A 25683-nucleotide genomic window follows, 5' to 3' on the forward strand; every position below is an offset into this window, starting at 1 on the left:
AGCTCAGAGAGAGGGTACTTCCGTTCAATAAGACAGTGCTCTGTTACAGGTATACTCTGCAAACAGGTCCAGACATGGTAATAACATCCATCCTCAGTGATCCTATCATGTCCAAATCACACCCCCAATCTGTCCTGAAAACATCTGCAGATCAATTTCAGATGGTTTACACACTCTAAAGCCAAGTCATCAGTCATTTGTGATCAGATCACTAAGGACAGATGTCAATACTAGGTGTGAACGAAGCCTACGTGAAACGATCACTACTCCAGCCTCAGCAAGAGAAAACTATGCAGCAAAGAAACCTAAAACTGGGAAAGAGTCAATAAAAAAGTTGGAAAATAATAGCAATAAACAACATCAGGTGCTTCAGGAGACATCTGATAGCTACGAGGACTACGGTCCCCAAACATCCTGCACAGGAAATTCAACAATCAAAACAATTTTTTAGTGATTTAATCTACTGCAGCTTTACGTCCTGATGTATGGAGCTGCCAGGCAGGAGGTAAAGATGAAGACCACAGAGAAGGATGATGGATGTTGCAAAGGAGGACATGAGGACAGCTGGTGTAACAGAAGAGGACACAATAGAGAGGACAAGACGGAGGCAGATGATCCGCTGTGGCGACCCCTATACGGAGAGGCTGACAGGAGAAGAGTTTTAAGGCCTGATGTGTTTACCATCTTATAGACACCCGAACATCGAAAAGACCAATACTTCATATATAAATACAGATTAAACACAAAGTATTACTTTGTTTTTACTTGTTGTTGTTTTTTAGCTTCCCCACTGAAACGCTGTGTGTGTGTGTGTGTTTGTGTGTTCGTGCGAGTGTGTATGGTCTTGACTTCTTTATCTTCAGAGGCAGAGGGGCACATGATAGAGATCCACATCGCAGCATCTTTTTCAGGTTTTTCACTCCTTCACAGTCCTAAAAAAGATAAGAAATATTTTTTCTCACTTTTGCTTAAAGGCTCTGAGTGCTCCAAAAGACAACATGCTCACTGTGTAACTGCTGCACAAACCACAGTACAAGTACAGTACATCGAGGTCGCATTGGAAGAAAATAACAACATAATATAGAAAAAAAGAAAAAAAGAGTTACTTCAGGCAAAGAGAGGAGAGGAACACTCACACCTCAGAGCAGGACACATGACTTGGGAGGCCTGAACGGGTTATCACTGGAGGGCACACCAGTGAGCAGAGGGTCTTTGTGGGCGTTTTGCAAACAGAAAGTCTTCAGTTCTGCAGCAGCCTGAGAAACCTGCGTCATGTATAGTATATCAGGTTAGTTTATTAAAGCTGGAGTGTAGAACTTTTAAACACAAACACACGTCTGTTACATTCAAACAATGACGTCACACAATGCTGATCAAGCTCAGACACAGAGCGACGTGTTTTTTTACATCACCACAAAGTCAGACGGCAGCAAACTGTAGATCAAAAACGTATACCTGGTTCTCTTCTGAAGCAAGACTGAGGTGAAACAAATGCTGACAGAGGTTTAAGTCAAGGAGTTACCCTCGGTTCTCTGAAACATGAGCGAGGTCGTGAGAAACGACAGTTTAAAGAGAAGAGCTTGAAAATGGACACAGAGTCGTCTTTTCACAAAGCTCTGCAGCCTCACCTGAGGCGTGGGCTAAATCTGGGGTGTTAGCAACACTAGCAGTGATTTTGGCCATTGAAGTTACACACTGGAGCTTTAAAATATCACACGTTTTTATGTGTCCACTACAAGTCATTTTAACGTGCAGGAAATATAGAGGCAGTGCAAAAACATCAGGGAATAAAGGTGCAATCCCTGATTTAATCATTCAACTATGTTTTACCCCTACATTTGGTATAAAGAAACCAAACATGGCCCACAGACCCTACTTAAAGAGTGGACATAGTCTTCAGTTCGCCAACCTGGGAGTAACAATATACTGAATAACCAGAAGTGGAAGACTCCATTTGAATGGACGTCTAAGGAAAAGTTAGCTTCTAACTTCTCACTACTAAACATGTTAACATGGAGTTAATGTTCCAGATCTTCTCCAATTGAACATGATGTCAATTTTTCAACTAACCCGAACCCACCAATTTCCACACAGTCCTGACCCACCTGGAGCAGCTGAGGACCTACTCTTTGTGGATTACAGTTCAGACCATCCTCCCCCTGAGCAACCTGCTGAACCTTGGAATACCTCAATCCACATGTCTTTGGATTAAGGACTTCCTGTCAGAGCGCACACAGAGGGTCAGGATTGGCCCCCACATCTCCACAGCTCTCACACTCAGGGCTGCGTTCTGAGCCCCCCGCTCTTCACCCTCTACACATCAGATTGTACCCCCATCCACGCCGGCAACACCTTCAACATTAAGTTAAGGAAAAACAAAAGGGACATTCAGCCTATTTCCATTGGTGGGGCCTGTGTGGAAAGGGTCACAGACTTCCAGTTCCTGGGAGTCCACTTTGAGGAGAACCTGACCTGGTACAGGAACACCACACAGTTGGTCAGGAAAGCACAACAACGACTCCACTTTCTGAGAATCCTCAGAAGGAATAACATCAACCAGAGACTGCTTGTGTCCTTCCAGTGCTCCACCATGGAGAGCATCCTCTCCTACTGCTTCTGTGCATGGTTTTCCAGCTGCACGGAGGCTAACAGAAAGGAGAAGGTCATCGGGTGGCCCCCTACTCACACTGGAGGACCTCCATGGATCTTGCTGCCTCAGCAGAGCTAACACCATAAAAAATCACAGAGCTCAACATTTCAAAGCAGGAATTCCTTTTCTTGAGTGAAGACAATACTGGTTGCTCGTTACTGGAACCAATAAATATGTAAGTAAATATTTTTCTTTTTGGGGGGGGCTTCTTATCCTCTGTCTGTGCACGCTACTGTTATACACACACACACATACTTGAAAATTACATACTTTTGTCCTAAAATAAGTAACCAGCCGGCCGACAATCACACCAGTCACACGCCAGTCACAAAGCACAATTAACAAAGCCATCACTGTGCAGCAGCAGCAGCAGCTACAGAGAGGAGGGTCACAATTTCACGGCACACAAGGAAATGGGCGAAGTTTTCTGGAGCTGAAATAAAGGGACTGTTACAGCAGTGACAGAAAAAGACAATGCCAGAAATGTAGAGGGAACCTTTTCCTACAGCCTTTTACAGTTATTTCACATATTCATTGAGTCTCTGTACAATCACACACAGCATGTTCTTCACTGAAATATGTGTATATATATATATATACAGTATATATATATATATGTGTGTAAAACTTAGATATAAAATATTTAATAAACACACTGTTTTTGACCACTAACTTATACAATGTGTACATTTAAACACTTATTAACAGTGGCTGACCTTTATGTGAGTCAGTCAGTGATAAGTGACAGTGTAAAGTTGTGTGTGTGCGTGCGTGCGTGCGTGTGTGTGTGTACACACATACCTTCATCCTGGGGACACTGGCCTCCATGCGCAGCTGCTTCACTGCCTTCTGAGCGATGACTAAAGTGCTGCTGGTGGCGCTGCTGTTTGACATGACTGAGACGAAATAACAGAGAAAGTCATCGAGCCGTCACTACATTCGCTCCCAGGCTCCAATAACACACATTTTCCGGCCAAAACTTTCAAAATAAAACATCCCCACACCCACACATTGCAGGAATTGCTCACTGTTTGTGAATTATGGATAAAAACAATTAATTTGAATAACTGATATTGTATACATTTCCATACAGGAACTAGTCAACTATGTAAAATGAAATAAAAATAATACTGTATTGAAAGTTTATTTTGAACATGTTAAAGAACAAGACAGGCAGAAAATAATAGTTAAATAACAGAAAAATATGGGTATGGGTTATTAAATAAAGTATTAATTGAATTAATTAATAACTCATATTTTATCAATCAATATTGGAACTATAAGTAAATAAAATGATATTGACTAAGACTATATTGAATGAAGTAATGAGTGAAAGTTTATTTCAAATATGTTGAAGAACAAGAAAAAACAGGAAGAAAAATAATGGTTTAACAACAACAAATTATTATTAATTAGTACGTATCAATTATTACTTATTAATTGTTAATTATTAATAATTGTCAGAGTATGGCAAACAACCACACACTGAAAGCTTCAGACAATGTTTGTTACTGAAGGGGTACCTCCTGTTGCCAGTAGGTGGCGCAATGACTGGCTTTGAGGTTGTCATCATGAACCAAATGGTACCTAAAATGAAGATTAAAATAAAAAATAAAAAAAAGGTTACTTACTTGGTTGGCTTACTTTATATATTATGTTGTTTCTTTTTTATTCTTTTCTTTTTTTCTATTTATTTATTTATTTGTATTTCTTTTTTTATTGCTCATGTAAACTATGAACAACAAACGGATCTTCTTAGGGGTGAGTTTTCATTGACGTTGTTAATCTACATTACGTTTAGTGTTCATTCCAAGTAACATACAGGGATTAAAAATGTTTTTTTCATTCTGGATGCTGTCTTTTAATCTTTTAATTGGTCATTTGCCAGATATAACCGCATGTGCGCCGTGACACGGTACAGATATCAGTACTGACACATATCAGACACCAGAAAAAGTCGCTAGATTTGTCGCAAAAAAGTTGTTAGGAAGAGTTGGAAAATCGCCAGATTAAGCGTGATTGACAGCTGACATCATCCAATAGGAGCCTAGTTGCAGGTGATGAAGGAGAAAAACGTCGCCTTCAAATCTGGTGACAGGGTTCTCTACAGCGCAGCCTGCACCAACCTGAAGAAGAGACATAGAATGAATATTTCCTGTGGTAACTGATCAATCACAAAAAAAGTCTTCCAGCAGGCCGCGATTGGGCTCCGGCCTCTCGTAGTGGATCTACCCCGGCCCTGGAGCCCCAGCCCCGGCTGAAGCCTTCTTACCGGCCCCGCTGCCCGGAGTGACTGAGAAGTGACGATTCAGTCGATCATGTTCGACCATCAACCTGCGGCTGGAGCTGAAGGAACTGAGAGAACCATGACTAACAATGCATGGTTGTGTGACTCTCCACCAGGGGGCGCCAGATCAGCACAAGGACTAACCTTCAACCCTCAAAATTAAAAGCTTTGTTCAAAACTTGAATTATGGCAGAACAAATGTTACTTTTGGGCAATCTCTCATAAAGTACTCTCATACTCATTTTTAAACAAGATTTAATGTTAAATATATGTACAGTAAGCAGAACATACATCAATATGTCCAACTTTAAAACAAATCCAAAATGTACAACACTAAATGAAATGAGTTAAAGCTAAACAAGAATAACACTAAATGTGTAAATGTGTTTTTTACAACATATTCCACAAGTTATTATATTTACTAAAGAAGTATTCTTTTTTTTACTGGGGATGAGCTGCATTATACTGTAAATATCATTAGATTAATATGTTTAAATTACAATGTGGCCATGTGCATGCTGAGGTCACCTAATATTCTCCAAATGTAACTTCTGACAAAAAAGTAAAAAAGAAATAATTGATTAATTGAAATTCTTTTTCTTCAGCTAACGTATTCTACATCTTCTCCGAGTGTTCGGCGGCGGCGGCGTTGTTCACTCCTGCAGCCATCACGGCAAAGAAAATCTCTGGGAAGAAGGACCTGATATAGACTGCCACCTTGGGGAGGGAGGGAGCAATAACCACCTCCTTCCTCTTGTTACTTAAAGTCTTGACGATCTCAGTGGCGGCCTCATCTGGAGAGACGCCAAGTGGTTTCCTGGTGTACAACACTGCAGTGGCACAAGGACAGAAGAGGGAAGAAGAAAATCAGCTAATAAAGCTTTTTACACGGAAACGGAATAGTCATACAGTTCAGACTTAAAATACTTTATAAAGAGTATTTTAGAGAGATGGTGTTATGCTGTGAGAGACGGAAATAGTTTCATAAAAGGGAAATATAAACTCTGTCTTTCAAAATGTGTCACTTGTTTGTAAGTAGACTTGGAGAAAGAAATTGGTTTAATTTTTACAATTGGCTTGTTCTGGAAGGAGGTTTTGTAAAGTTTATAATCACATTTCAAACATTGAAAGTATCCTAAAGCAGGTTCTGAACCTGGTAAACATTGTAACCTATGGTTATTTCTAACCATGGAGCATTTTAAAAATACAAGCATGTTTGCCTTTAAGCATTTTAAAGACTGCTGTAGCAGAGGCAACCAAATAGAATCCATTTAAGCTCAACAGGACCCAGCAGAGCTTCCACTAACACCATATTTCTGTCACATTTGCTTCACAGTAAACCAGTCATACACATAGCACTTTATTTACCGGTAAACATGTTGCTAAGCTGTTTGTGTGCGCCAAATACCATGTGTTGGTATCAACTGGTGTTGCTAACAATGGCTAGCCCAGGATATGTCTGCGTCCATGTTTTTTCCGATTTCTTGGAGGCGGCGTCACTACCTGCTCCAACTCCTGAGTTCTGATGTAAATGGAACGCAGCATTAGCCCCAGAATACTCTCCATCTATCATTAATATGCAACATGTTTCCTTCCAGTAAATGTGGTAAGTTTGTGGCACTCTTTCGTTCGTGGTCACTTTGTCTTGTTAAGGATTTAGTTTTTTGATCCTTTTTCTGCTCTTTTACTCACGTGACCAGAGGGATTTGGAGGAGGCTGCGCCTGTGTTTTCGGACGCTGAGCGGCTGATGAAGGTGTGGTTAATGGTGCTGATGGAGATGCCGTACTCCTCCACCTCTGCTCTCAGGCAGTCGAAGAAGGCCTGGACTGCATGTTTGGAGGCAGCGTCTGAAACGACAACAACATACGGCTCTGACAAAAAGAACTATATTTGTTAACTTTCCAAAGACACTTTCCCTTGAACTCACATGTTGTTCGAAAAGGAACAGCGATTTTCCCTTGGATGCTGTTGACCAGGAGCAGATGACCAGTTCTTCTGGAGATCATGGACGGCAGCACACCTGAAACAGAAATACCACTTTAATAACGGACTGTACCACAAAAGCTAACGTCTGAAGGTTTCCATCCTCCACCTTTAGCAAGTGTGACTGGTCCAAAGTAATTGTTGTCCATCAGTAGCTTGTCCATCTCCAGAGACAGACTCTGCGCTGGTGCTTTGACCTTCATGCTGCTGTTGAGGATGAGGACGTCCAGGCAGCCGTAACAGTCCAGGATCTCTGCGATCACGTCGGGCATACTGTCCATGTCACTGAAATCCACCAGCACCAGCTTTGGATGAAACGTCTGAGGAGAGGAAATGATGATGGTGAGGTACTACGACACTAAGGGGTCAGAACTAATCCGACGCTAATTTTTCAGAATAAAAGTTTGGAGTGAAAAACATGATGTGCACCAGGGATATTGGGGAACTGAGAACAAAGGGTTCCACAGGGTTCTACATTGAACTGAGTTATAATGTGATTGCAGTCACCAGTACCCTGATGATCATCAAAAACAAAATGTAAAATTTCTAGGTGGGCAAATGACACCATCAGCCATCATTACCTCCGCCAAGGATGTTATGTTTTCATCGACGTAGGTTTGTCCCACCTTTGGCAACTTTTTGATGGATTAATCTTGTTTTTTGTGATGGTATGTTCCCATAGCCTGGGTGAACTCAGTCGAAATCTGCCAACAACTGGCTTCACTCTGCACACACGTCTGGCAAAGACGTGTGTGCAGAGTGAAGCCAGTTGTTTGGCCAACTACGGTATCTCCACAAAAATGGAACCAATCAGAACTTCACAACATGATGACGGCAGAGAAGCTTCAACATGTTAGTTCAACAGTTTACATTCAACATGGCGGCCACTGAAGAGCAGCTGTCTTTGGATTTGACTGTTGCTTCCATTTTAACGGACTTCCTCCGCGCAGCTACCCACGCAAAAGTCTTCTTTTTTTTTTATCGTTAGCCATCGCTGCTAGAAAACTAAAACAATCACATTTGTTGAAACGTTATCTATCGCTCTGCGTACATCATCCTGATCATTGGTCTGATTGGTTGTAGGTCTGTCCAATTGCGTACAGAGGCAATTTCATCTACGCCCGTTGGTCAATGACGTCCAGTGGATCAAATTGTATTCATTTCAGGTGCTGGTATGTAAAAAACGGGTGACAAATGCTGTGTTTCCATCATGGTATGGTTCAGTTTGGTACAGTTTGGAATGGTAATGCCCGGGGTCAGGCTGAGAACGTTACTTTTACTTGGTAGGTGGGGTGTGGGGAGGGACTCTGGGCTTCTCTGCTCAAGCTGCTACCCCCGCGACCCGACCTCAGATAAGCGGTAGAAAATGAATGGATCAATGGATATACTGTGTACTTTGTGCTGCTACACTTACTACAGTGGGGTCTGAGGCGTTCACCAAATCATCAGCAAGTTCTTCAAGTTTCTCCCAGGTTTTCCCGCAGAGGATCAACCTCGCTCCTCCTTTGTGAAAAACACCTGCACATTCTTTGAATCCAGGAGAAATTATTAAAAAAATCAACTTACATGTAGGATGACTTTTTTTCTGTACTACACAAAGTATGATTGTGTTACCTTTTCCGAGCCCAGATAAAGCGTCCGTTATCACCACCACCTTATTGCGTACTGATGTTTTGGTCAAAAGCCCAACAATGAAACTGTACAGGTAAAAAAATCCAGCTGTCAGCACGACAACACAGGGCACCAGGAGGACAGTGGTCGTCCATGTTGGGTCCATCTCATGGAGGATATGCTGTTTAGAAAAAAGGGTTTATTTTCATATTTAGTATGAAAAATTAGAGCAAATGAAATGAACAACTCACTCATGTTAATGGTCACACAAAATATATATTTTTTAAAAATATATCTCTTCAACATATGAAGCTACATCCAGCAGCATGGTTAGCTTAGCTAAAAAAAAATAATTAAAAACAAATCTCCTAAAAAGAGCAGGACACAGCACTACCACTGGCTAGTATAAATAAATTATTTAAATACAGACAGAAGTGTCAAAACAAATATTCCATGTTCAACTGTTTTTTGGTATTTTACTTTAAAATGCTAGTTAGGACATTTGCTTCTTGTAAACAACATGTCAGGTTACATTTCTTCAACATGGTTCAAAAGCTAAGCTATACTATGCTAAATGACAGCAATACCGGGGTATTGTGTTCAACTGTTTCTTCACCATTTTATTTTACTTTAAGACATTAGTTAGCAGATTTGCTCACTTTTGACAATATGCTAGCTTAACTCCCCCCTCGGTTTCCTGTCTTTGTGCAAAGCTAAGCTATACTAAGCTAAGCGAACCAAAAGCTAGTAGCTGCATATACACTGCACAGACGAGACGATGAGAAAAAAAAACTGAAAATCATTTCAGTTACATGTTAGCATCATGGCTAGCTAATGTTAGCACATGTTTAAAAATGTAAATATTATTTTGAGATGAAAATTGATGCTTGTATTTTTACTTTCTTTTCTTTTTGTGATGACGATGAGATGAGATGTCAAACATCTCTATTCAGACGTAACAGTTAAACATGATTTTAAAGTTTCATACCCAGAGACTCTCCGGCTTTGTAACACTGGAAGAATCCATCTCACCTTCTACAACCATATTTAAATCTAGAGATTATTCTTAAAATTCTGAAACAAAAACAGACAAAATAAATACGACGTTGTGGATGAAGCAGCACTAAAAATATACTAAAATATTTAAAATCCAAAATGGGACACCATGCTAGAAAATGTGGCAAAAAACATGATATAGGCATATGGACACAAAGTTACTATCAAAAGACAAAAAGATGATGAAAAGTTCCAAAATAATAACAAAAAGAAACAGAAAATGGACAGAAAATGACCAAAAAACAAACAAAACAAAAAGACAGAGACAATAAATTTATGTAAGACATATTGACACAAAAGTATAATTTAAAGACAAAAAGATGACCTAAGGACAAAATAAAAGACAGAAAAAGAGACAAAATAAAAACAATTGAAAGATAAAATAGGAAACACAAAATGTCAATAAAGGACACAAAATGACAAGAAATAACAAAATAATAGCAATAAAAGACAATAAACTACACTGAAAGATAAAATAAGAAACACAAAATGTCAATAAAAGACACACATTGTACAACCAATTCACAATACAAGGACACAAAATGACAGTAAAAGACAAATGTATGTCGATAACAAGTAAAATGAAAACAGAAAGATCATAATTAATAATGAAACGTTACAACAAAATGAAAATGATCAATGTCCTCTTAACAACAGACAAAAAAGACAAACTAAACATGAAAAACAACAACAAAGACAGACATGAAATGTCTTTCTGTTATTGTTGGGGGACAATTACGGTGTTTGACTTAAGGTGTGTGAGTGAAGATGTGTATATATATATTTTGCAGATTGTCTTGCATGTCCCTCTGTTAGAGACATCAGGACAGGTTCTAAAGACCAACAGCTCACATGTTCTATTTGTGTTCATCTGGGAATGTAAAGATAAAACTGAGCCCAGCACCAGCTGTTTGTCCTAAATATAAACTGTCCCACAAACAGATTCTGAGTCTGAGACAAAAACTCATTATAATATACTACAACTAAACTGTGTTTACTCACACGACAGAAAACAATATTAAAGCGTCTTTAATATGCAAATCTACAAATGATCCCACAGTCTCAACCTCTGATTTTCATGTTAATGTTAAATGAAATGAATGAAAGCCAGAACTTACAGCTCGACACGTCTCAGCTGCTCGATTTTAATTCCTCTGCTGAGCAACTGGAACTGGAACTGAACTTCAACTGGAACTGGAGCTGGAACGGGAGTTGGAACTGGATTTGGAACTTAGCTGGAGCTGGAGCTGGAACTGTGCAGGAGCTGGAGCTGGAACTGGAGTTGGAACTGAGCTGGCTCTGGTTGTGTGTTTGTGTGTGTGTGTGTGCACGCATGTTTTCTTGTATTTGTGCTTGTGAGGACCAACATTATTTGTGCGTGACACACACACACACACACACACACACACACACACAGAAGGCTCGAAAATTCTGCCAGTCAATGTGTCGAAACTTAATATCCTAACCGGATGTCATCCTTATAGGAATAAGAGCACAGGACATTTCAGGTCATGTCGTTCTGAAATCCCTTCGCGTCAGTTTAAAATAAAACAATTTTTGGAATACGTGAATTTCCATGATGTTGGATTAATAAAATTACTTCACAAAAACGCGGATTTGTGCTTCTATTTTGAAGGACGTGACCGGATGTTATGTGTTAACTCTGCTGGTCTTGACTCGGTGATATTTCTGAGGCTTTTTTGCTGCACTGACAGCGGCTTTTCTGGGTTTTTATCTTCACCTCCGCTGTCACGTCACACCTGCCGTGTCCTGTCACAGATAATCTGCAGCTAAAAATGTCCGACTTCGAGGAATTTGAGAAACAGCTGAGTGAGAATCGACAAGGTGAGTGTTAACGATCAGTATGTGCGCCGGTTTTTATTCCGCAAGCTAGCAGTGAACGCAGCGCTCGCGCGTAACGTCAGAGCCTCTCGTTATTTTATGAATGAATGAATAAATGAATAAATAAAGCGACCTTACGAGCAGATTTCCCCCGCTGTGACTCAGCTCGTTCGTCCCCCTCTCGTCAGCATAAATTCAGAGTCTGGACACCGGTGAAAACTTAATGTAATTTCTCCTGCGCGAGGCAGCGAGAAGCGAAACTCCCTTTAAAATTAGCACATTTTTTACAATTTCCGCACTTTTCCTTAATATAAGAGATGTCGAAATGAGAACACGACATTTCAGAATCAATGCATTCGACTCTTTAATTCGGCATCTATTAGGATATTTGATAAATCTCCGTTTACATTTGTGGTTTTAATTATGTTTGATTGGATCAGTATTTAGGAATCACAGTTATGATGTTGAATCATGATGGTCATTATTGTTAAGTATGATCAATGTTTGTATTGTTCTTTAAATATAGTCAAGGGTGAGACGATACGTCGCTGAATTAAAGGACAGTTTCACGGTTTTTAAACGGCTGTCTTAAAGCAACTGCTAGGTGCACGTCAATATTTTCAGTTTTAAACTTCAGTTTAATTTAATTTGGTCCTTTGGTCATTTTTGAGAGTTAGCGAAACACTAATGAGTCTATTTTTGTTTTTTGACCTAAACAACACATTTAATAATCACCAAAGTTTTCAGCAAATGTTCATACTGTATTAGTTAATTCATTTGTTACTTAATGTTTTTTTTAGTTTTTGAGTGTCATGTTTTCTTTGTTTTATTGTGATTGAACTATTATTTGGATAAAAGAGACTTTTATAAATGACACTCATGTCATTTCATTGTCAAAATAATAGTTTGTGGCCAATTTAACACAGAAACTGATGTTAAAGCTGAGCACAGAGAGGCAGAGCTGCGACTTTGAACATAGCAAAGAAGAATCTATAAACACCACGTCTAAAACTTGACATTTAATCAAAGCGGATCTACCTGCTGGATCAGATGGACACAGAAATAAAGAGAGTGTTATATTATTGATTTGATAAACACTCTCACGTCCACATTCCATTTTAGCTGAGAAGCGAAGTCGCATTAAACTGTCAGTTTTCTCAAAAGAAATATGACGCGGCACAAACATGGAGGAGACTGGAGGACATGAGGACATGACGTCATTAAAGACAAGACACCAATGTACTGCAATAAATGTCTGTACCATAATTATTGTAGGGGTGCAACTCATGATTCTTGGCGAATCAGACAGTTGTTAATGTGGCGTCTCTTAAATGTCCACTTCTGTCCAAGTAAAAATATTCAGTGTCATGTTGTATAAAAAAAACTCTCACTTCAGATGTGGTTGTTGACAATAGTTATCTTAGAACATGTTCACATGTCTCTATCTCACTGTAATACATACCTTTGAAACAGGTCTCCCACACCAAACCCCATAGAGAAAATCAGTGATTTTAACATCACAGCACGCAGGAGTCATTGATCCACTGCTGCCTCCATTAGTGAGTTCAAATGAGTTATTTTTCTGACTTTGGTGTTTGAAATCCTTTGTTCAGATTTACCGCAATTACACAAAGTGACGACACAAGTCTCTATGGAGTTGTGGGACAATTATTTCCTCTATTGATTAATCTCTCGATTTTTCTCGCATCTGGTAAACACTCATCACCAAGACATCAACTCCCATGATCCTTTTCTGCTCATGACATCATCAAATGAGGTCTTTTGTCAATGTTTTGGTTTGTTAGAACCCTAGTGGTCAAAGTTAATATGGCACGTTAAAAGCTAATAATTATTTTTGATGAAAAACCCTCTGAATATTTGTGCCGCAGTAATACTACATACAATATTATGTAATACCAGATAAATATACAGCAGGTGTTTTGTAAATGCAACTTTTTGTTGTTGTTGTCACGATCGCACAGAGCGAGAAAGAGAACGACACAAGAAGAGGAGTCGCAGTGGATCGGTGAGTCGAGGCGACAAACATCGCAGTTGGAGCAAAGACCGTGGGAGTCGCAGCCGAGAGAAACGGAGCCGCAGCAGAGATCGCAAGAGCCGGGATCGCCGGAGCTCGTCCCGAGACCACAAGAAGCACAGGTGAGAGGCTGAAAGCACAGGGGAGAGGCTGAAAGTACAGGGGAGAGGCTGAAAGTACAGGGGAGAGGCTGAAAGCACAGGTGAGAGGATGAAAGTACAGGTGAATGGCTGAAAAGTACATCCATCTGATGTTTCAATTGAAGATCGGTATGAGAAAATATGTTTGTTTTTGGGGTGTTTAAGCCCCGCCCCATTCTTACTTGGTGTTTCCTGTCTTTTATGTGTGTGCAGTCACTCTCCAAGGAGAACCAGAAAGAAAAGGATGTGCAGATACTGGGACGTTCCTCCTCCAGGCTTTGAACATATCACACCAATGCAATATAAAGCTATGCAAGGTATGTACGTGTTCACTGCTCCGCCCACACAAAACGCCTCATGTCTGCCTTTAGTCAAGCTTTTACTTCATGTTTACGTTTAACTCGCATAAAGTAAGTGAGAATTAGGCACATTTTCCTTCTTTATGTCACCAGTGGAGACGGGATCCTTTTCCTATGTACAAACTGCTTTTACTCGGCTCAGTCTTCATTTAGAAAAAGTGTTGTTTTTCCCCTCAGCTGCTGGACAGATACCAACCATAGCTCTGCTGGCCACGTCCACCACCACTGGAGTGGCAGCGGCGCCGACACAAGTGCCCATCGTTGGCAGTCAGATGACCAGACAAGCACGACGCCTGTATGTGGGAAATATTCCCTTTGGAGTCACAGAGGTAAAGACTCTTAGTGAAGACTCTTGGTAAAGACTCTTGGTAAAGACTCTCAGTGAAGACTCTTGGTAAAGACTCTTAGTGAAGACTCTTAGTAGTGAAGACTGAGTGAAGACTCAGAGTGAAGACTCTTGGTAAAGACTTAGTAAAGACTAGAAGACCCTTAGTGAAGACTCTTGGTAAAGACTCTATTGAAGACTCTTGGTAAAGACTCTTAGTGAAGACTCTTAGTGAAGACTCTTGGTAAAGACCCTTAGTGAAGACTCTTAGTAAAGACTGAGTGAAGACTCTTAGTGAAGACTCTTAGTGAAGACTCTTGGTAAAGACTTAGTAAAGACTCGTAGTGAAGACTCTGGTAAAGACTCTTGGTAAAGACTCTTGGTAAAGACTCTTAGTGAAGACCCTTAGTAAAGACTTAGTGAAGACCCTTAGTGAAGACTCTTGGTAAAGACTTAGTAAAGACTCTTGGTAAAGACTCTTAGTGAAGACTCTTGGTAAAGACTCTAAGTGAAGACTCTTGGTAAAGACCCTTAGTGAAGACTCTTAGTAAAGACTCGTAGTGAAGACCCTTAGTGAAGACTCTTAGTGAAGACCCTTAGTGAAGACCCGTAGACTGGGGTAAAGTACAGGTGAATGGGTGAAAGTACGGGTGAAAGAAAAGGTGAGTGGGTAAAAGTACAGGTGAATGAGTGAAAGTACAGGTGAATGGGTGAAAGTACGGGTGAAAGTACAGGTGAATGGGTGAAAGTGCAGGTGAATGACTGAAAGTACGGGTGAAAGTGCAGGTGAGTGGGTGAAAGTACAGACTACTCTACTTAATTCTACTGTACTGTTACTGTACTTGAATTGACTCAACTCTCTGTTGTTTGTGTTTTCTGTCTCTGCAGGAATCCATGGCCGAGTTCTTTAACGCTCAGATGCGACTCGCAGGCCTTTCACAAGCTCCGAGTAACCCCGTCCTCGCTGTACAGATTAATCAGGACAAGAACTTTGCTTTCCTAGAGGTACGTGATCCTCGAAACTGTGCTAATGCTGTATCTGCGACAGAAGTCCTGAAACTTGTTTTCCCTTTTAGTTCCGATCTGTAGACGAGACGACGCAGGCCATGGCCTTCGATGGAATCATTTTCCAGGGTCAGTCGTTGAAGATACGACGACCTCACGACTATCGACCTTTGCCTGGTATCTCAGAGCAGCCGGCTTTCCACGTTCCAGGTGTGTTCTTTATGTTCTTCATGTTTTCTTTTGTTTTTTTTTTAAACTGTACGATATAAAAACCTGTTCTTTATTCTCTTTAATCGGCGTCTTGTCCTCGCAGGTGTCGTGTCCACCGTTGTTCCCGATTCTCCTCACAAACTGTTCATCGGAGGCCTCCCCAACTATCTCAATGATGACCAGGTATGGATCTGAACACAGAGTGAACAGGTGTTCTTATCTTTATTTAGTTAGTTAGTTTCTAAATACATCACGCTTAAACACACACAGAATATGTTTCTTTTGTTCCTCTATGACCTGAAAAACACACAAAACATAAATAAGTTCACAGTGTAAATATCAAATAACCTCTACAGCAGATAATCGGCTCCTTCATATATAAATACCAATAGATTCTGCTCTTTTTGTTATTTTTCTGATTCCCTGTTTTAGTATTTGTTTGTGACGTGGCTCTCTGAGTAAACTGCTTATACTTGTCTCATGTTAAGCAAACTGATTTAGGAAAGGTAAGCAAAGTCCAGTATATTCATATTAGACGCTGATAAACAAAAAAAAGTACAGTTTTATATACGTTTATTTCTCTGCGGTTGTTTCTCCTCATTTGTTAGAGTCAGTATTGTCAAAGAAAAAGTCCATGTGCTGCATATTTAACCAACGATCATTTTCATTATCCACTCAATTCTTTTCTCCTTTAGTTAGTTGTTGAGTTGTTTTGCCATAAAATGTCAGAAGCTGTTGATCAGTGTTAGTCAAACCTGGAATTGATGATGTTTCTCAAATTTCTTTGTTTTTGTCCACAAACTAAAATGATTCAGTTTTAATGATTTATTGGTTTTATGGAGCAAAAAAAACCCAGAAAATATTCACATTTAAGAAGCTGAAAATCAAAGAAACTGGTTTTAATTATTCAAAAAGTAATGAATAGATTATTAAAATAGTTGTTGATTAATATAGTTATCGATTAATTGAGTCAATAGACTAAATATTGACTAAACTAAATAGATTAAAGTCAGAATTATAAAACAAATCAGAATTCTCAGATTAAAGTCAGAATTATAAAACAAATCAGAATTCTCAAAATTAAATTCAGAATTATAAAACAAATCAGAATTCTCAGATTAAAGTCAGAATTATAAAACAAATCAGAATTCTCAGATTAAATTCAGAATTATAAAACAAATCAGAATTCTCAGATTAAAGTCAAAACTTTTAACTTAAACCTGAGGATTCTGAATTTTCTTTACATTTTTTTTCCCCAGAGAAAATAGTAATATTGCTTGTATTTATGTCCTGTGTCCACTAGAGGGCACTGACACTGAAACGTGACATAGTCCGTTCTGTATCTTGGTCAGAATTATTTAAAATACAAAATTAAATCCATTGATATTCATGAAAATCCTAATAAATAAATAAATATTACCCACAATCCCTAGTGAAAGGGTTTGTGGGTAATATTTATTTAAATCGGGCAGGGTGAGGGCAAAATTTGGACCTTTTCTTGTGACAATATGAACTTTGACAGTGAGATGTTTTCACTGGAGTAAATGGAATGGTGACAGTCAAGTTGTCCATTCAGTGTCCACAGTGCACATGTAGCCTGATGTATACTATTATTATTATTATTATTATTATTATTATTATTATTCACTGACTAATCTATTTTCAAATTTCATTTTTTTTGAATACTTCCACTGCGTTGATACTCACAGCTCTTTCATTTTTTGTTCCCCCCACTTTGTCCCCAGCTAGGGGCCTGTAAGATCGTTAAGTCTGCGCTCATAATTTGTTCAGTAGTTCTCATCTACTGCTGCCATGCCAACATGTAACACAAGGCAAGTAAGACATTCTGGTCCTCACACGGATACACTGCGAGCCAGCAGGCTCCATTACTGGCTGCTTTCTTTCTCCCATCATGCACCTGGAGCGCGTTTAGGAGGCGGGCATTTGTTTTTTTGGGGGGCCGATAATTAAGACGAGCCAACGTTGTCTCCTAAAAATTATATTCCCAAGCAACTACGTCACATTTTTGGACCAACAGTTACCAACACGAAAATAAACAAACCTGGAAAAAATCTCTGACACAACCAGACTCAAAGATGTGCGACATCTGCCTAGACAGGTTGGGGTAAAAGGAAAAATGGGGGACAGAGGAGAGGAATTGTGGGGAGAGAAAGGACAATGTCATTTATACAAGCAGCAACAAGGAAATATATTGATATCAACTTTAATTATAACAGAATAATGACAACAATACTACCGCTAATGATAATAACAGCCTCGAAACTACATCTGGATCCTGCAGCCTGCAAGATGAGGACACACACTTTATGCAAATCCCGTGCTCCTTGAAAAACAACACGGCTGTTCCTGCAACACGCAGCTCCAACTTTCGTTGACACCACAATCAACTGAGACAAAAGTTGAAATGCAACGATTTGCAAATTCTTATTCTTATTCAATCGAAAATTGACCCTTAGTGCTAAATAGAAGAAGTCTTGGAAAGAAATCCACTAGATAGTAACAGTGGACTGACAGAGGGTAAGAGTTCAGAGGTGAATCCAAGTGCAGGGAAGGGGGTAAAGTAAGTGCTAGGACAGACGATGCTCTTGGAAGAGCTTCTTGAAGACAGACATGGACACTGTTCTGGTAGCGCATGAACACATGAAAAGTCTGGAGTTTCTTGTGCTACTGACTCTGTCCTTTGATGAACAGAGTCGTGTGACGTGCCCTTTTAGGCTGAGTGAGGACCAGGCGCACCGCCGCGTTCTGGACCATCTGTAGCCGTTTCACAGCACAGGTCGGGAGGCCTATTAGCAGACTGGCAAAGTTGAGGGATGCTATCCATCGCTATCACTGACGTGTCAGATACAAACCATAATCTGGCAGAAAATACATCATAGTTGTGCTGGAATATAATCTTTGGGAGACATGTTGGACTGGGATGATGTAGCGTTTTAATGTAAAGGTAAGACATAATGAACAGACTTTGTGACTGTTCTGCTTCGGTCACCAACTCTAAAAATCACTCACTTATTTCCATTTTTTCTTTCTTTTACTCACAATAAACCTCAGCAGGGCCGGCCCAAATCTTTTCATGGGGCCCTAAACTGAATTTACCGCCTCAGAGTCGCCGGTACTATTATTTATTGATAAGAAGTGTAACACTATGAATTGCCTTAATTGTAGTTGTGTAGTTTGTATGTTTTTAACACTAGAGGGCAGTAAAATCACAAAAGTGGCCTCGTTTTCGTTTGCACTAAATGAGCAACTTCAAAATAAAACTAAATCACTTGTGTTTACCGTAATTCAGATATTTAAATATATCTAAAGCAATAATATTATGTCATAATGTTGTTTTTCTCCACGTCTTGGGCCGGCTCTGAATCTCACAATATAAGACTGTATCACATATTTTCTATTTCTGTATAAAACTTAATGTAACTAAATCTTGTAGCTGATCAAACGATTATCAATGAATTGTCGTTTTCTGATTCCAGCTTCAGCTTCGTCTGAATGTTCCATGTTTTAGTTGTTCTATCTTTCATTTTCCAGCCTGATTGGTCTGTATGAACTCTGTCATTTTACAACTAATAATAATGATGGTAATAATAATAATAAAAATAATAATAATAATAATGATCATGATCAACAGAATAAAATGAAGATAATTGCTATTCAGAAGACTTCAGTGTCAGGAGATGATTTTTATTAAATCCTCTCTTTGTCCTTCTAAATGCAAAATCCATAAATGTCAAATAGATTTTAAAGAACATGTGTTTTCTGTAGAATGAGTCGTGACGTGGATCATCAGTCTCACATGTTGCTCTCGGACTCTGTTGTGCAGGTGAAGGAGCTCCTGACGTCCTTCGGCCCGCTCAAAGCCTTCAACCTGGTGAAGGACAGTGCCACGTCACTGTCCAAGGGTTACGCCTTCTGTGAATATGTGGACGTCAGCGCCACTGATCAGGTAACCACGGCGAGCGGCGTCTTCTCCGTGTGGGAGGTGTCGATCTTTTCCCCCACGGTCATGAAATTAGGAAAAAGTCTTTTTGTATTTTTGGAATCACAGAGAACCTCACAAAGTTGTCCACCCATTTTCAGCTGTGTCAGCAAATTCAGTTCTGAATTTGAGGGAATTGGTCCTGAAAAGTCCTTGAATTTGATGACAAGAGAGTTCTTAATCAGTGATGACGTGTTTATAGAAAATAAGCAAACCTGAACGTTTGGTAGGACTTTATTCTTCGACACTGAAAACGGAACACAAAGCAAATCATGTGTTCAATTCATGTCCTTGAATGTGATGTCAACCAAAACACGGGAACCCTGTTGGGAATCTCACGACTCAATTCCGATTTTTTGATTGTGATCAAAAGTGAAGCAACTTTATTTTATTTATTTTTTATTTTGAGGATAAGACTTGTTCTGTGTTGAGCTCAGTCGATGCTGTCTTCATCTTCATCTGCGTCTTCATCTTCAGGCCGTCGCTGGACTCAATGGGATGCAACTGGGAGACAAAAAGCTGATCGTCCAAAGAGCGAGCGTGGGAGCTAAAAACGCAAATCCTGTGAGTGGGACGACTTGTAGTGTTTTTTTTGTGTGGTTGTGTTTGATACTGACATATTCAGCACTGACTGTGCTGTGAGCGCCCCCTGCTGTTGAAAAAGGCTCCACTAATAAAAATCTATGTCTTCTTACGCATACGTTTGCCACTTTATGTCACTGTTAGGTAGACTTTTATTTATTTACAAGAATCTGAAGTTTGCAAGTCTCGCCATAGAGTCCATAGACAAAATGATGGATTTTAACTTGCTCACATACAGGAGCTGCTGGTCGAGTGTTTTATTTTTTTATTTTTTTATATATATACACACTTTATTAATAGGGAATAGGGAAATTATTTGTCAACATTTGACCCATCCTAGAATTAGGAGCAGTGGGCTTCCACACTGAGTAGCGCTGGGGGCTGGACTTGAACCGGCACAGTTCCCTTTCCACTTGGCCACGGGCTGCCAAGAGTGTTGCCTCTTGTGGTCAGTTTTTGTCATTTAGGTAAATCTATGCAACAGATTTTAAACACAGAAGTTATAAAAATAAGACATTTGGACTTAGTGATGGAGGCAGCAATGGATGAACAACTCCTGTGTGCTGTGATGTAAAATCACTGATTTTTTCAGTGGACTTTGGTGTGGGAGAGTGAGTTTGGTTTACAAACCTCAGTTTCCAGCCTGAAAATATCATAACATATGAGTCAGTGCAGATTCTGTGAGGTGAGTCTTAAGTCAGTTAAGTCGTTCAAATGTAATAATGTTGTTTATGTCTGAGCCGCAGACCTCCATCATTGAGACGCCGGTAACGCTGCAGGTCCCGGGGCTTCAGAGGCTGCAGAACTCTGGCCTGCCCACGGAGGTGCTGTGTCTCCTCAACATGGTGATGCCCGAGGAGCTGGTGGACGACGAGGACTATGAGGAGATCCTGGAGGACATCCGCGAGGAGTGCTGCAAGTACGGCAGCGTCCGCTCCATCGAGATCCCCCGGCCTGTCGATGGCGTGGAAGTCCCCGGCTGTGGAAAGGTGAGGTTTTGTACAGAGGGTGGGGAGCAGTGCAGAGGGGGGCGTGGTCTCGCTCACAAATCGCTCAATCGCTCGAAGTGATTGGACTAGAGGGCCCAAATGGCAAAATTTGAATGCAGTAGCTGGTGTTTGACCAGGGAGGGCAGTAGAAGCACAAAACTTTACACTAAACCAATGGTTCCCAAACACTGGGTGTCACAGATGGGTCACGTTTAGGCGATGAATTGTCAGAATTTTCTAGCAGATTATTTCATTAATGTATTAGTATTAATATGATTGTTATTGTTATTTTTATTATAAATATATCTTTTTGATCATCGATGAATGGTTTTAATTGGTTTTCAGCTTCTGAGATGTGAATGTTTTCTGGTTTCTTGGCAAACAAAGAAATCATTAAAACGGAATCATTTTTGGTTTTTAGAAACATCTTCATTTCCAGGTTTGACAAACATTGATCGACATTTTCTGACATTTTGTGGATCAACAAGTACTCTATACAAGTACTAGATTTATGTGTATAATTTTATTTGACATAAAGTTAATTTTAAAATCAGTTTACCATGCATCTCTGGGACATTGTTTGTCCCAACATTATCCTAAAATTTTAATGAAGTTAAATCTTTTTTCTTTTTTTTTTAAAGTGGGTTTTCATATATAAAGTTTGAAGATTTGCACCAGGATCAGCAAATAACATTAACTAGATACACATATAAACTGATTTACACCTGATGAAAACACTTTAACACCGGGTCTGCAAAAACTTGGTGGCATTTACGAGGTATTTCATTTTATGATGTTTCCAGGAGCAGAATTTTCCCTGAAAATGCCAATTCCTGTCATTCCACACCTCTTCATGTATAATACGTTTGTCAAATTTCAGATCTTTGTGGAGTACGTCTCTGCTGCAGACTGTCAGAAGGCCATGCAGGCCCTCACCGGCCGTAAGTTTGCCAACAGAGTGGTGGTCACCAAATACTACGACCCGGACATGTATCACAGACACGAGTTTTAAATGTTAAACAACTTACCATAACTAATGAGTTTTAAAGTGTTCACTGTATAAGAAACAAAAAAATGAAATGTTTAGGTTCCTGAGCACAAACGTTCATTTAAGTTTTTAAAACCAAACTTGAAAAGCCATCACGATGGTAAAAATATGGTTTGTTTTTTATTTTAAACACTCTTCTTCCTGCTTTATGTCCCATATTAACGGTCTTTAAACAAACGGTAGCTTCGTCTTTTTCTGCGCTAAACGTAGACCAAAATGCCGACTTTTTGTTTTCATCCGTCAGAAGAAATGTTTTTGTAAGATTGGCCTCAGAGGTCATTTTGTAAATAATGAATCATTAATGACTTATAAAATGATATACAATACATCATGTTGTGCACTTTGGAAGCTAAAGAAAATTAGCCGAAGGAAAAAAAAAAAATAGAATTGTTTTTTGTTTTATGTATTTTTTTTAAAATATCTCCCTATTTGTCCAGTTAGTATTTATTAACTGTAACTATATAATATTTATACTGTACATGTGGGATATCATTTACGCTAATATTAGTATGTGGAGTTAGCTACAGGCTACCTTAAAAAAACAACCATAATTAGCTGTTTTTTTTGCTAGCCTGAATGCTATTAGTGTTTAGGCTAACATTAGCCAACAACACAGCTGGTCGTCTTCCATTTTTTCATAGAATTTAAATCACACAGTTTGAGAAGCCAAACAGAGTTTATATTAAAATGTAATAGTTTCTTTCCCCCTCGTCAAACTCTTAACTAAGCTAGCTCCACATGGCAATAAAACCTTAAATGTAAGGGTTTTCATTGATGGTGCCCCAAGTGGTGGGAAGATTAGTGCGAGACCTGTTAGCTTTAAGCACAGAATGACGCAGGCTTTTGTAGTTTTAAAAATTCATGAGATTTTTGATGATACGCTGCGTTCCGGTTACATAAGAAGTCGGAACTGGAAGTATCCGCGAGTTCCCCGATTTCCAGCTGAGAGCTTGGGGAAAAAAACATGGATGCAAACCCGCACTAGCCATTGTTAGCCATTGTTAGCAATAACATGTCTATGGTTAAAATGTGTACAACGGATTTACCGTGAAACAAATACTACGTGAGGTGATATTAAGAGTGAAAGTAGCAGTGCTAATATGGTAGCCAACGTCTTGGATCCCAGGGTCAGGGTCGGTTTCATTTCTCTGAGTTTCCGAGTTAAAATCCAAGTTCCTGAGTTTTTTTTACTTTAAATGGAACACATATTAGCTTAACTTGTTAGCTAGACCCACACTCTCTCACATCAACTGACTTTTGACATTTAATTCAAATTTTCAACAGCCACAGTTGTGTGATTTTCATAGTAATTATGAAGGGCGTGGCTTATTGTGTTCCTTGAAATAGCAATAGCATACAATTTGTTTTGTCAAAGTTATACAAAATCAACCGTAAATAAACTAAAAAGATATGCACATGTTGCAAAATGCACTTTTATGTTTTTGTCAGTGGCTGACTAACTTTGTTTTTAAAGCTTTATTCTTGTGCAATTTTGAAGAAACATGTGGAAGACATTTTGAATGAAATGAATGTATTAATTAAAAATTTGCACACACAGAGAGATTTGGAATGAATGAATAAAAATAAAGAAATCAAGTTTTAGTGTAATAAGAGTAACCAGACAAAACAATAATAATAAATAACTACTGTATTTTATACGTTTTTGAATGGCCAGAAATTTTGAATCATTTTCCTTTGTACAGTCCTGTCACTGCCGTCGTCTTGGATTAATAAATGCTTGTGTTCACTGTCCGTCTGTGTCGGATTCTTCTTCCGCTTTTAACTACAAAATTCAGCAACTACATTATGTATCGAAATTAAATGTTGTACTTTTGTATTTTCAAAATATCTTGTTTGGTTTCTGTATGGAGATTGTTGACTATATTAGTATTATGAGCTGCTTTGTTATATATCTGGGTGTTTGCTGCCCTCGCGCGGCCACAGTGTAGAACTGCACCATAACAAAATGTATGAAAAAGCCAAGTCATTGTAAATTATTTATTAACATTCTTGCTATAAATATCAGTCTTGTCTAATGTTATCAAAGAAAAAGAATTATTTATTTTGTAAGAAATAAAGTGACAGGGAACTTTAATGAGGGTTATGCGTATTAATAAACTGTAAATATGCAGATTATGGCTTATATCTAAGCAACAAATACATGTAAGTGAGAATTGTAATGGTAACAGGACTCACAGCTGTGCTTTCAAACACGGGTAGAACAGATCAGGTAGCTATTGTCACTACGTGATCTATCCAAGGTATTCTACACATAAGGCGTACAATATAATTCAGTTATATGGGATAGATCAGGTAGCTTTATTCTACGCATGAGCAAAAGCACAGTTAATTGCTGTTAGTTTTGTTTGTTTTGTGTCTACTGTTTTCTCTTGTAACAGGTTATTGGATATCTGGGTCATGTAACTAGGTATTCAGTAATTCACTTTGAATACACAAAGCTAAATTCATTTAAAATCATCAACCCTCACACCCTCCATTGGCAAATCCATGTGGTCCGACAGCACAAGGTAAGAACATAGCACAAACAATATTAAGCAATTATTAAATGAATTATGAGATGTTACAATTGCAAACACACATAGATATGCCTATAAGATATAAGATATAAGATATGCCTATATATAAAAATGAGTAAATCAGTATGTACATGGGTCCAACAGTGCAGGGGGCTACATTTTCAATGATAAATAATGGTATAGAAGCAAAGAACAGTCAGCAATAGGTTGGAGTGTCCTTGCATTATGCCATCACGCATTAAGGTGTATTTACAGAGATTTATTATTTCAAAATGAATTTGTAGTGCACACTAAATTAACAGCTGTCCTTTTTACGAATTAAATTAAAATACTAGAGTAAAATAATGCATGTTTTGAGTAGGCTAATAATGTTTTCAGGGGATCATAACAATAGCTGTACATCTAGTTTGCACTGATTTTCTGTAGAATAACCCTACAAGTGGTCATAACGTAATGTATTTTTTTTTTTTATAATATTTTGTTTGTTTTTTATCTTTATTATTTTCCTGCGTTTTTTCACCTTATGCAGTTGAACTGGAAAGATATACATATTTTTAAATCTCTTTAATTAAACACATGGATACACATAAACATATTTACATTGTATACATAAAATAAAGACCCAAGAAATAAACATCGGGAACGAAAAATACGTGCTTCCGGTATGCTTGCTTTTATTCTGAAAGGCTTCGAATCAACTTCCTGTCCTTACAGTGCAGGAGACCTTACAGTACAACCCTGCAACGAAGGGTCCTGACAGTGCAGGTCTGCAGCCAGACCCCTCTCTAAGAACATCTACTACGACAAACTATAACATTATTTTATTTAAAAAGAAACAAAAACACAAAATGCCGTTATTTGTTTTTACCGTAATTGCCGTAATTTGTTACCGTAAATGCCGTAATTTGTTTTTGTAGACTATTTCACTTCCTGTTGAAATAGGCTACTTCCTGTCAAAACAATTTTAGAATAGAATAGAAATACTTTATTCATCCCCAAGGGGAAATTGTTTTAACATAGCAG

General features: G+C 38.9%; 3 protein-coding genes across 3 annotated transcripts; 1 reads left to right on the plus strand and 2 right to left on the minus strand.

The window, feature by feature from the left end:
- Positions 1-776: 776 nt before the first annotated feature.
- On the minus strand, positions 777-3591 carry si:dkey-204f11.64 (uncharacterized protein LOC100537752 homolog). The gene is made up of 3 exons (XM_044051665.1): positions 3452-3591; positions 1137-1265; positions 777-932 (listed from the first exon to the last, which is right to left on the minus strand). Exons 1-2 carry the CDS (start codon positions 3542-3544, stop codon positions 1140-1142), a joined length of 219 nt encoding a protein of 72 aa, XP_043907600.1. The 5' UTR covers positions 3545-3591; the 3' UTR covers positions 777-932; positions 1137-1139.
- A 1584-nt stretch (positions 3592-5175) lies between these two features.
- LOC122785399 (dehydrogenase/reductase SDR family member 7C-B-like) lies at positions 5176-10879 on the minus strand. The gene is made up of 7 exons (XM_044051157.1): positions 10707-10879; positions 8536-8713; positions 8336-8448; positions 7031-7241; positions 6866-6958; positions 6630-6785; positions 5176-5767 (listed from the first exon to the last, which is right to left on the minus strand). The coding sequence occupies exons 2-7, from the start codon at positions 8696-8698 to the stop codon at positions 5553-5555; spliced, it is 951 nt and encodes a 316-aa protein (XP_043907092.1). The 5' UTR covers positions 8699-8713; positions 10707-10879; the 3' UTR covers positions 5176-5552.
- Positions 10880-11230: 351 nt separating this feature from the next.
- Positions 11231-23875, plus strand: LOC122785923 (splicing factor U2AF 65 kDa subunit-like). Its single transcript, XM_044051938.1, has 11 exons — positions 11231-11433; positions 13413-13587; positions 13819-13922; positions 14142-14293; positions 15178-15294; positions 15366-15504; positions 15608-15687; positions 19349-19471; positions 19982-20068; positions 20833-21075; positions 21956-23875. The coding sequence occupies exons 1-11, from the start codon at positions 11385-11387 to the stop codon at positions 22085-22087; spliced, it is 1401 nt and encodes a 466-aa protein (XP_043907873.1). The 5' UTR covers positions 11231-11384; the 3' UTR covers positions 22088-23875.
- Positions 23876-25683: the final 1808 nt, after the last annotated feature.

The sequence above is a fragment of the Solea senegalensis genome, linkage group LG19, assembly GCF_019176455.1.
Source record: "Solea senegalensis isolate Sse05_10M linkage group LG19, IFAPA_SoseM_1, whole genome shotgun sequence".
NCBI lineage: Eukaryota > Metazoa > Chordata > Actinopteri > Pleuronectiformes > Soleidae > Solea > Solea senegalensis.

Coding starts and splice junctions, on each gene's coding strand:
- si:dkey-204f11.64 (XM_044051665.1), bottom strand. CDS start 3,544: ATGTCAAACAGCAGCGCCACCAGCAGCACTTTAGTCATCGCTCAGAAG. Junction 1,266..3,451: donor CCAGTGTCCCCAGGATGAAG/GTATGTGTGTAC, acceptor TACATGACGCAG/GTTTCTCAGGCTGCTGCAGA.
- LOC122785399 (XM_044051157.1), bottom strand. CDS start 8,698: ATGGACCCAACATGGACGACCACTGTCCTCCTGGTGCCCTGTGTTGTC. Junction 8,449..8,535: donor TTTATCTGGGCTCGGAAAAG/GTAACACAATCA, acceptor CTGGATTCAAAG/AATGTGCAGGTGTTTTTCAC. Junction 6,786..6,865: donor TGTTCCTTTTCGAACAACAT/GTGAGTTCAAGG, acceptor TTGTCGTTTCAG/ACGCTGCCTCCAAACATGCA.
- LOC122785923 (XM_044051938.1), top strand. CDS start 11,385: ATGTCCGACTTCGAGGAATTTGAGAAACAGCTGAGTGAGAATCGACAA. Junction 19,472..19,981: donor ACGTCAGCGCCACTGATCAG/GTAACCACGGCG, acceptor CTTCATCTTCAG/GCCGTCGCTGGACTCAATGG. Junction 20,069..20,832: donor GAGCTAAAAACGCAAATCCT/GTGAGTGGGACG, acceptor TCTGAGCCGCAG/ACCTCCATCATTGAGACGCC.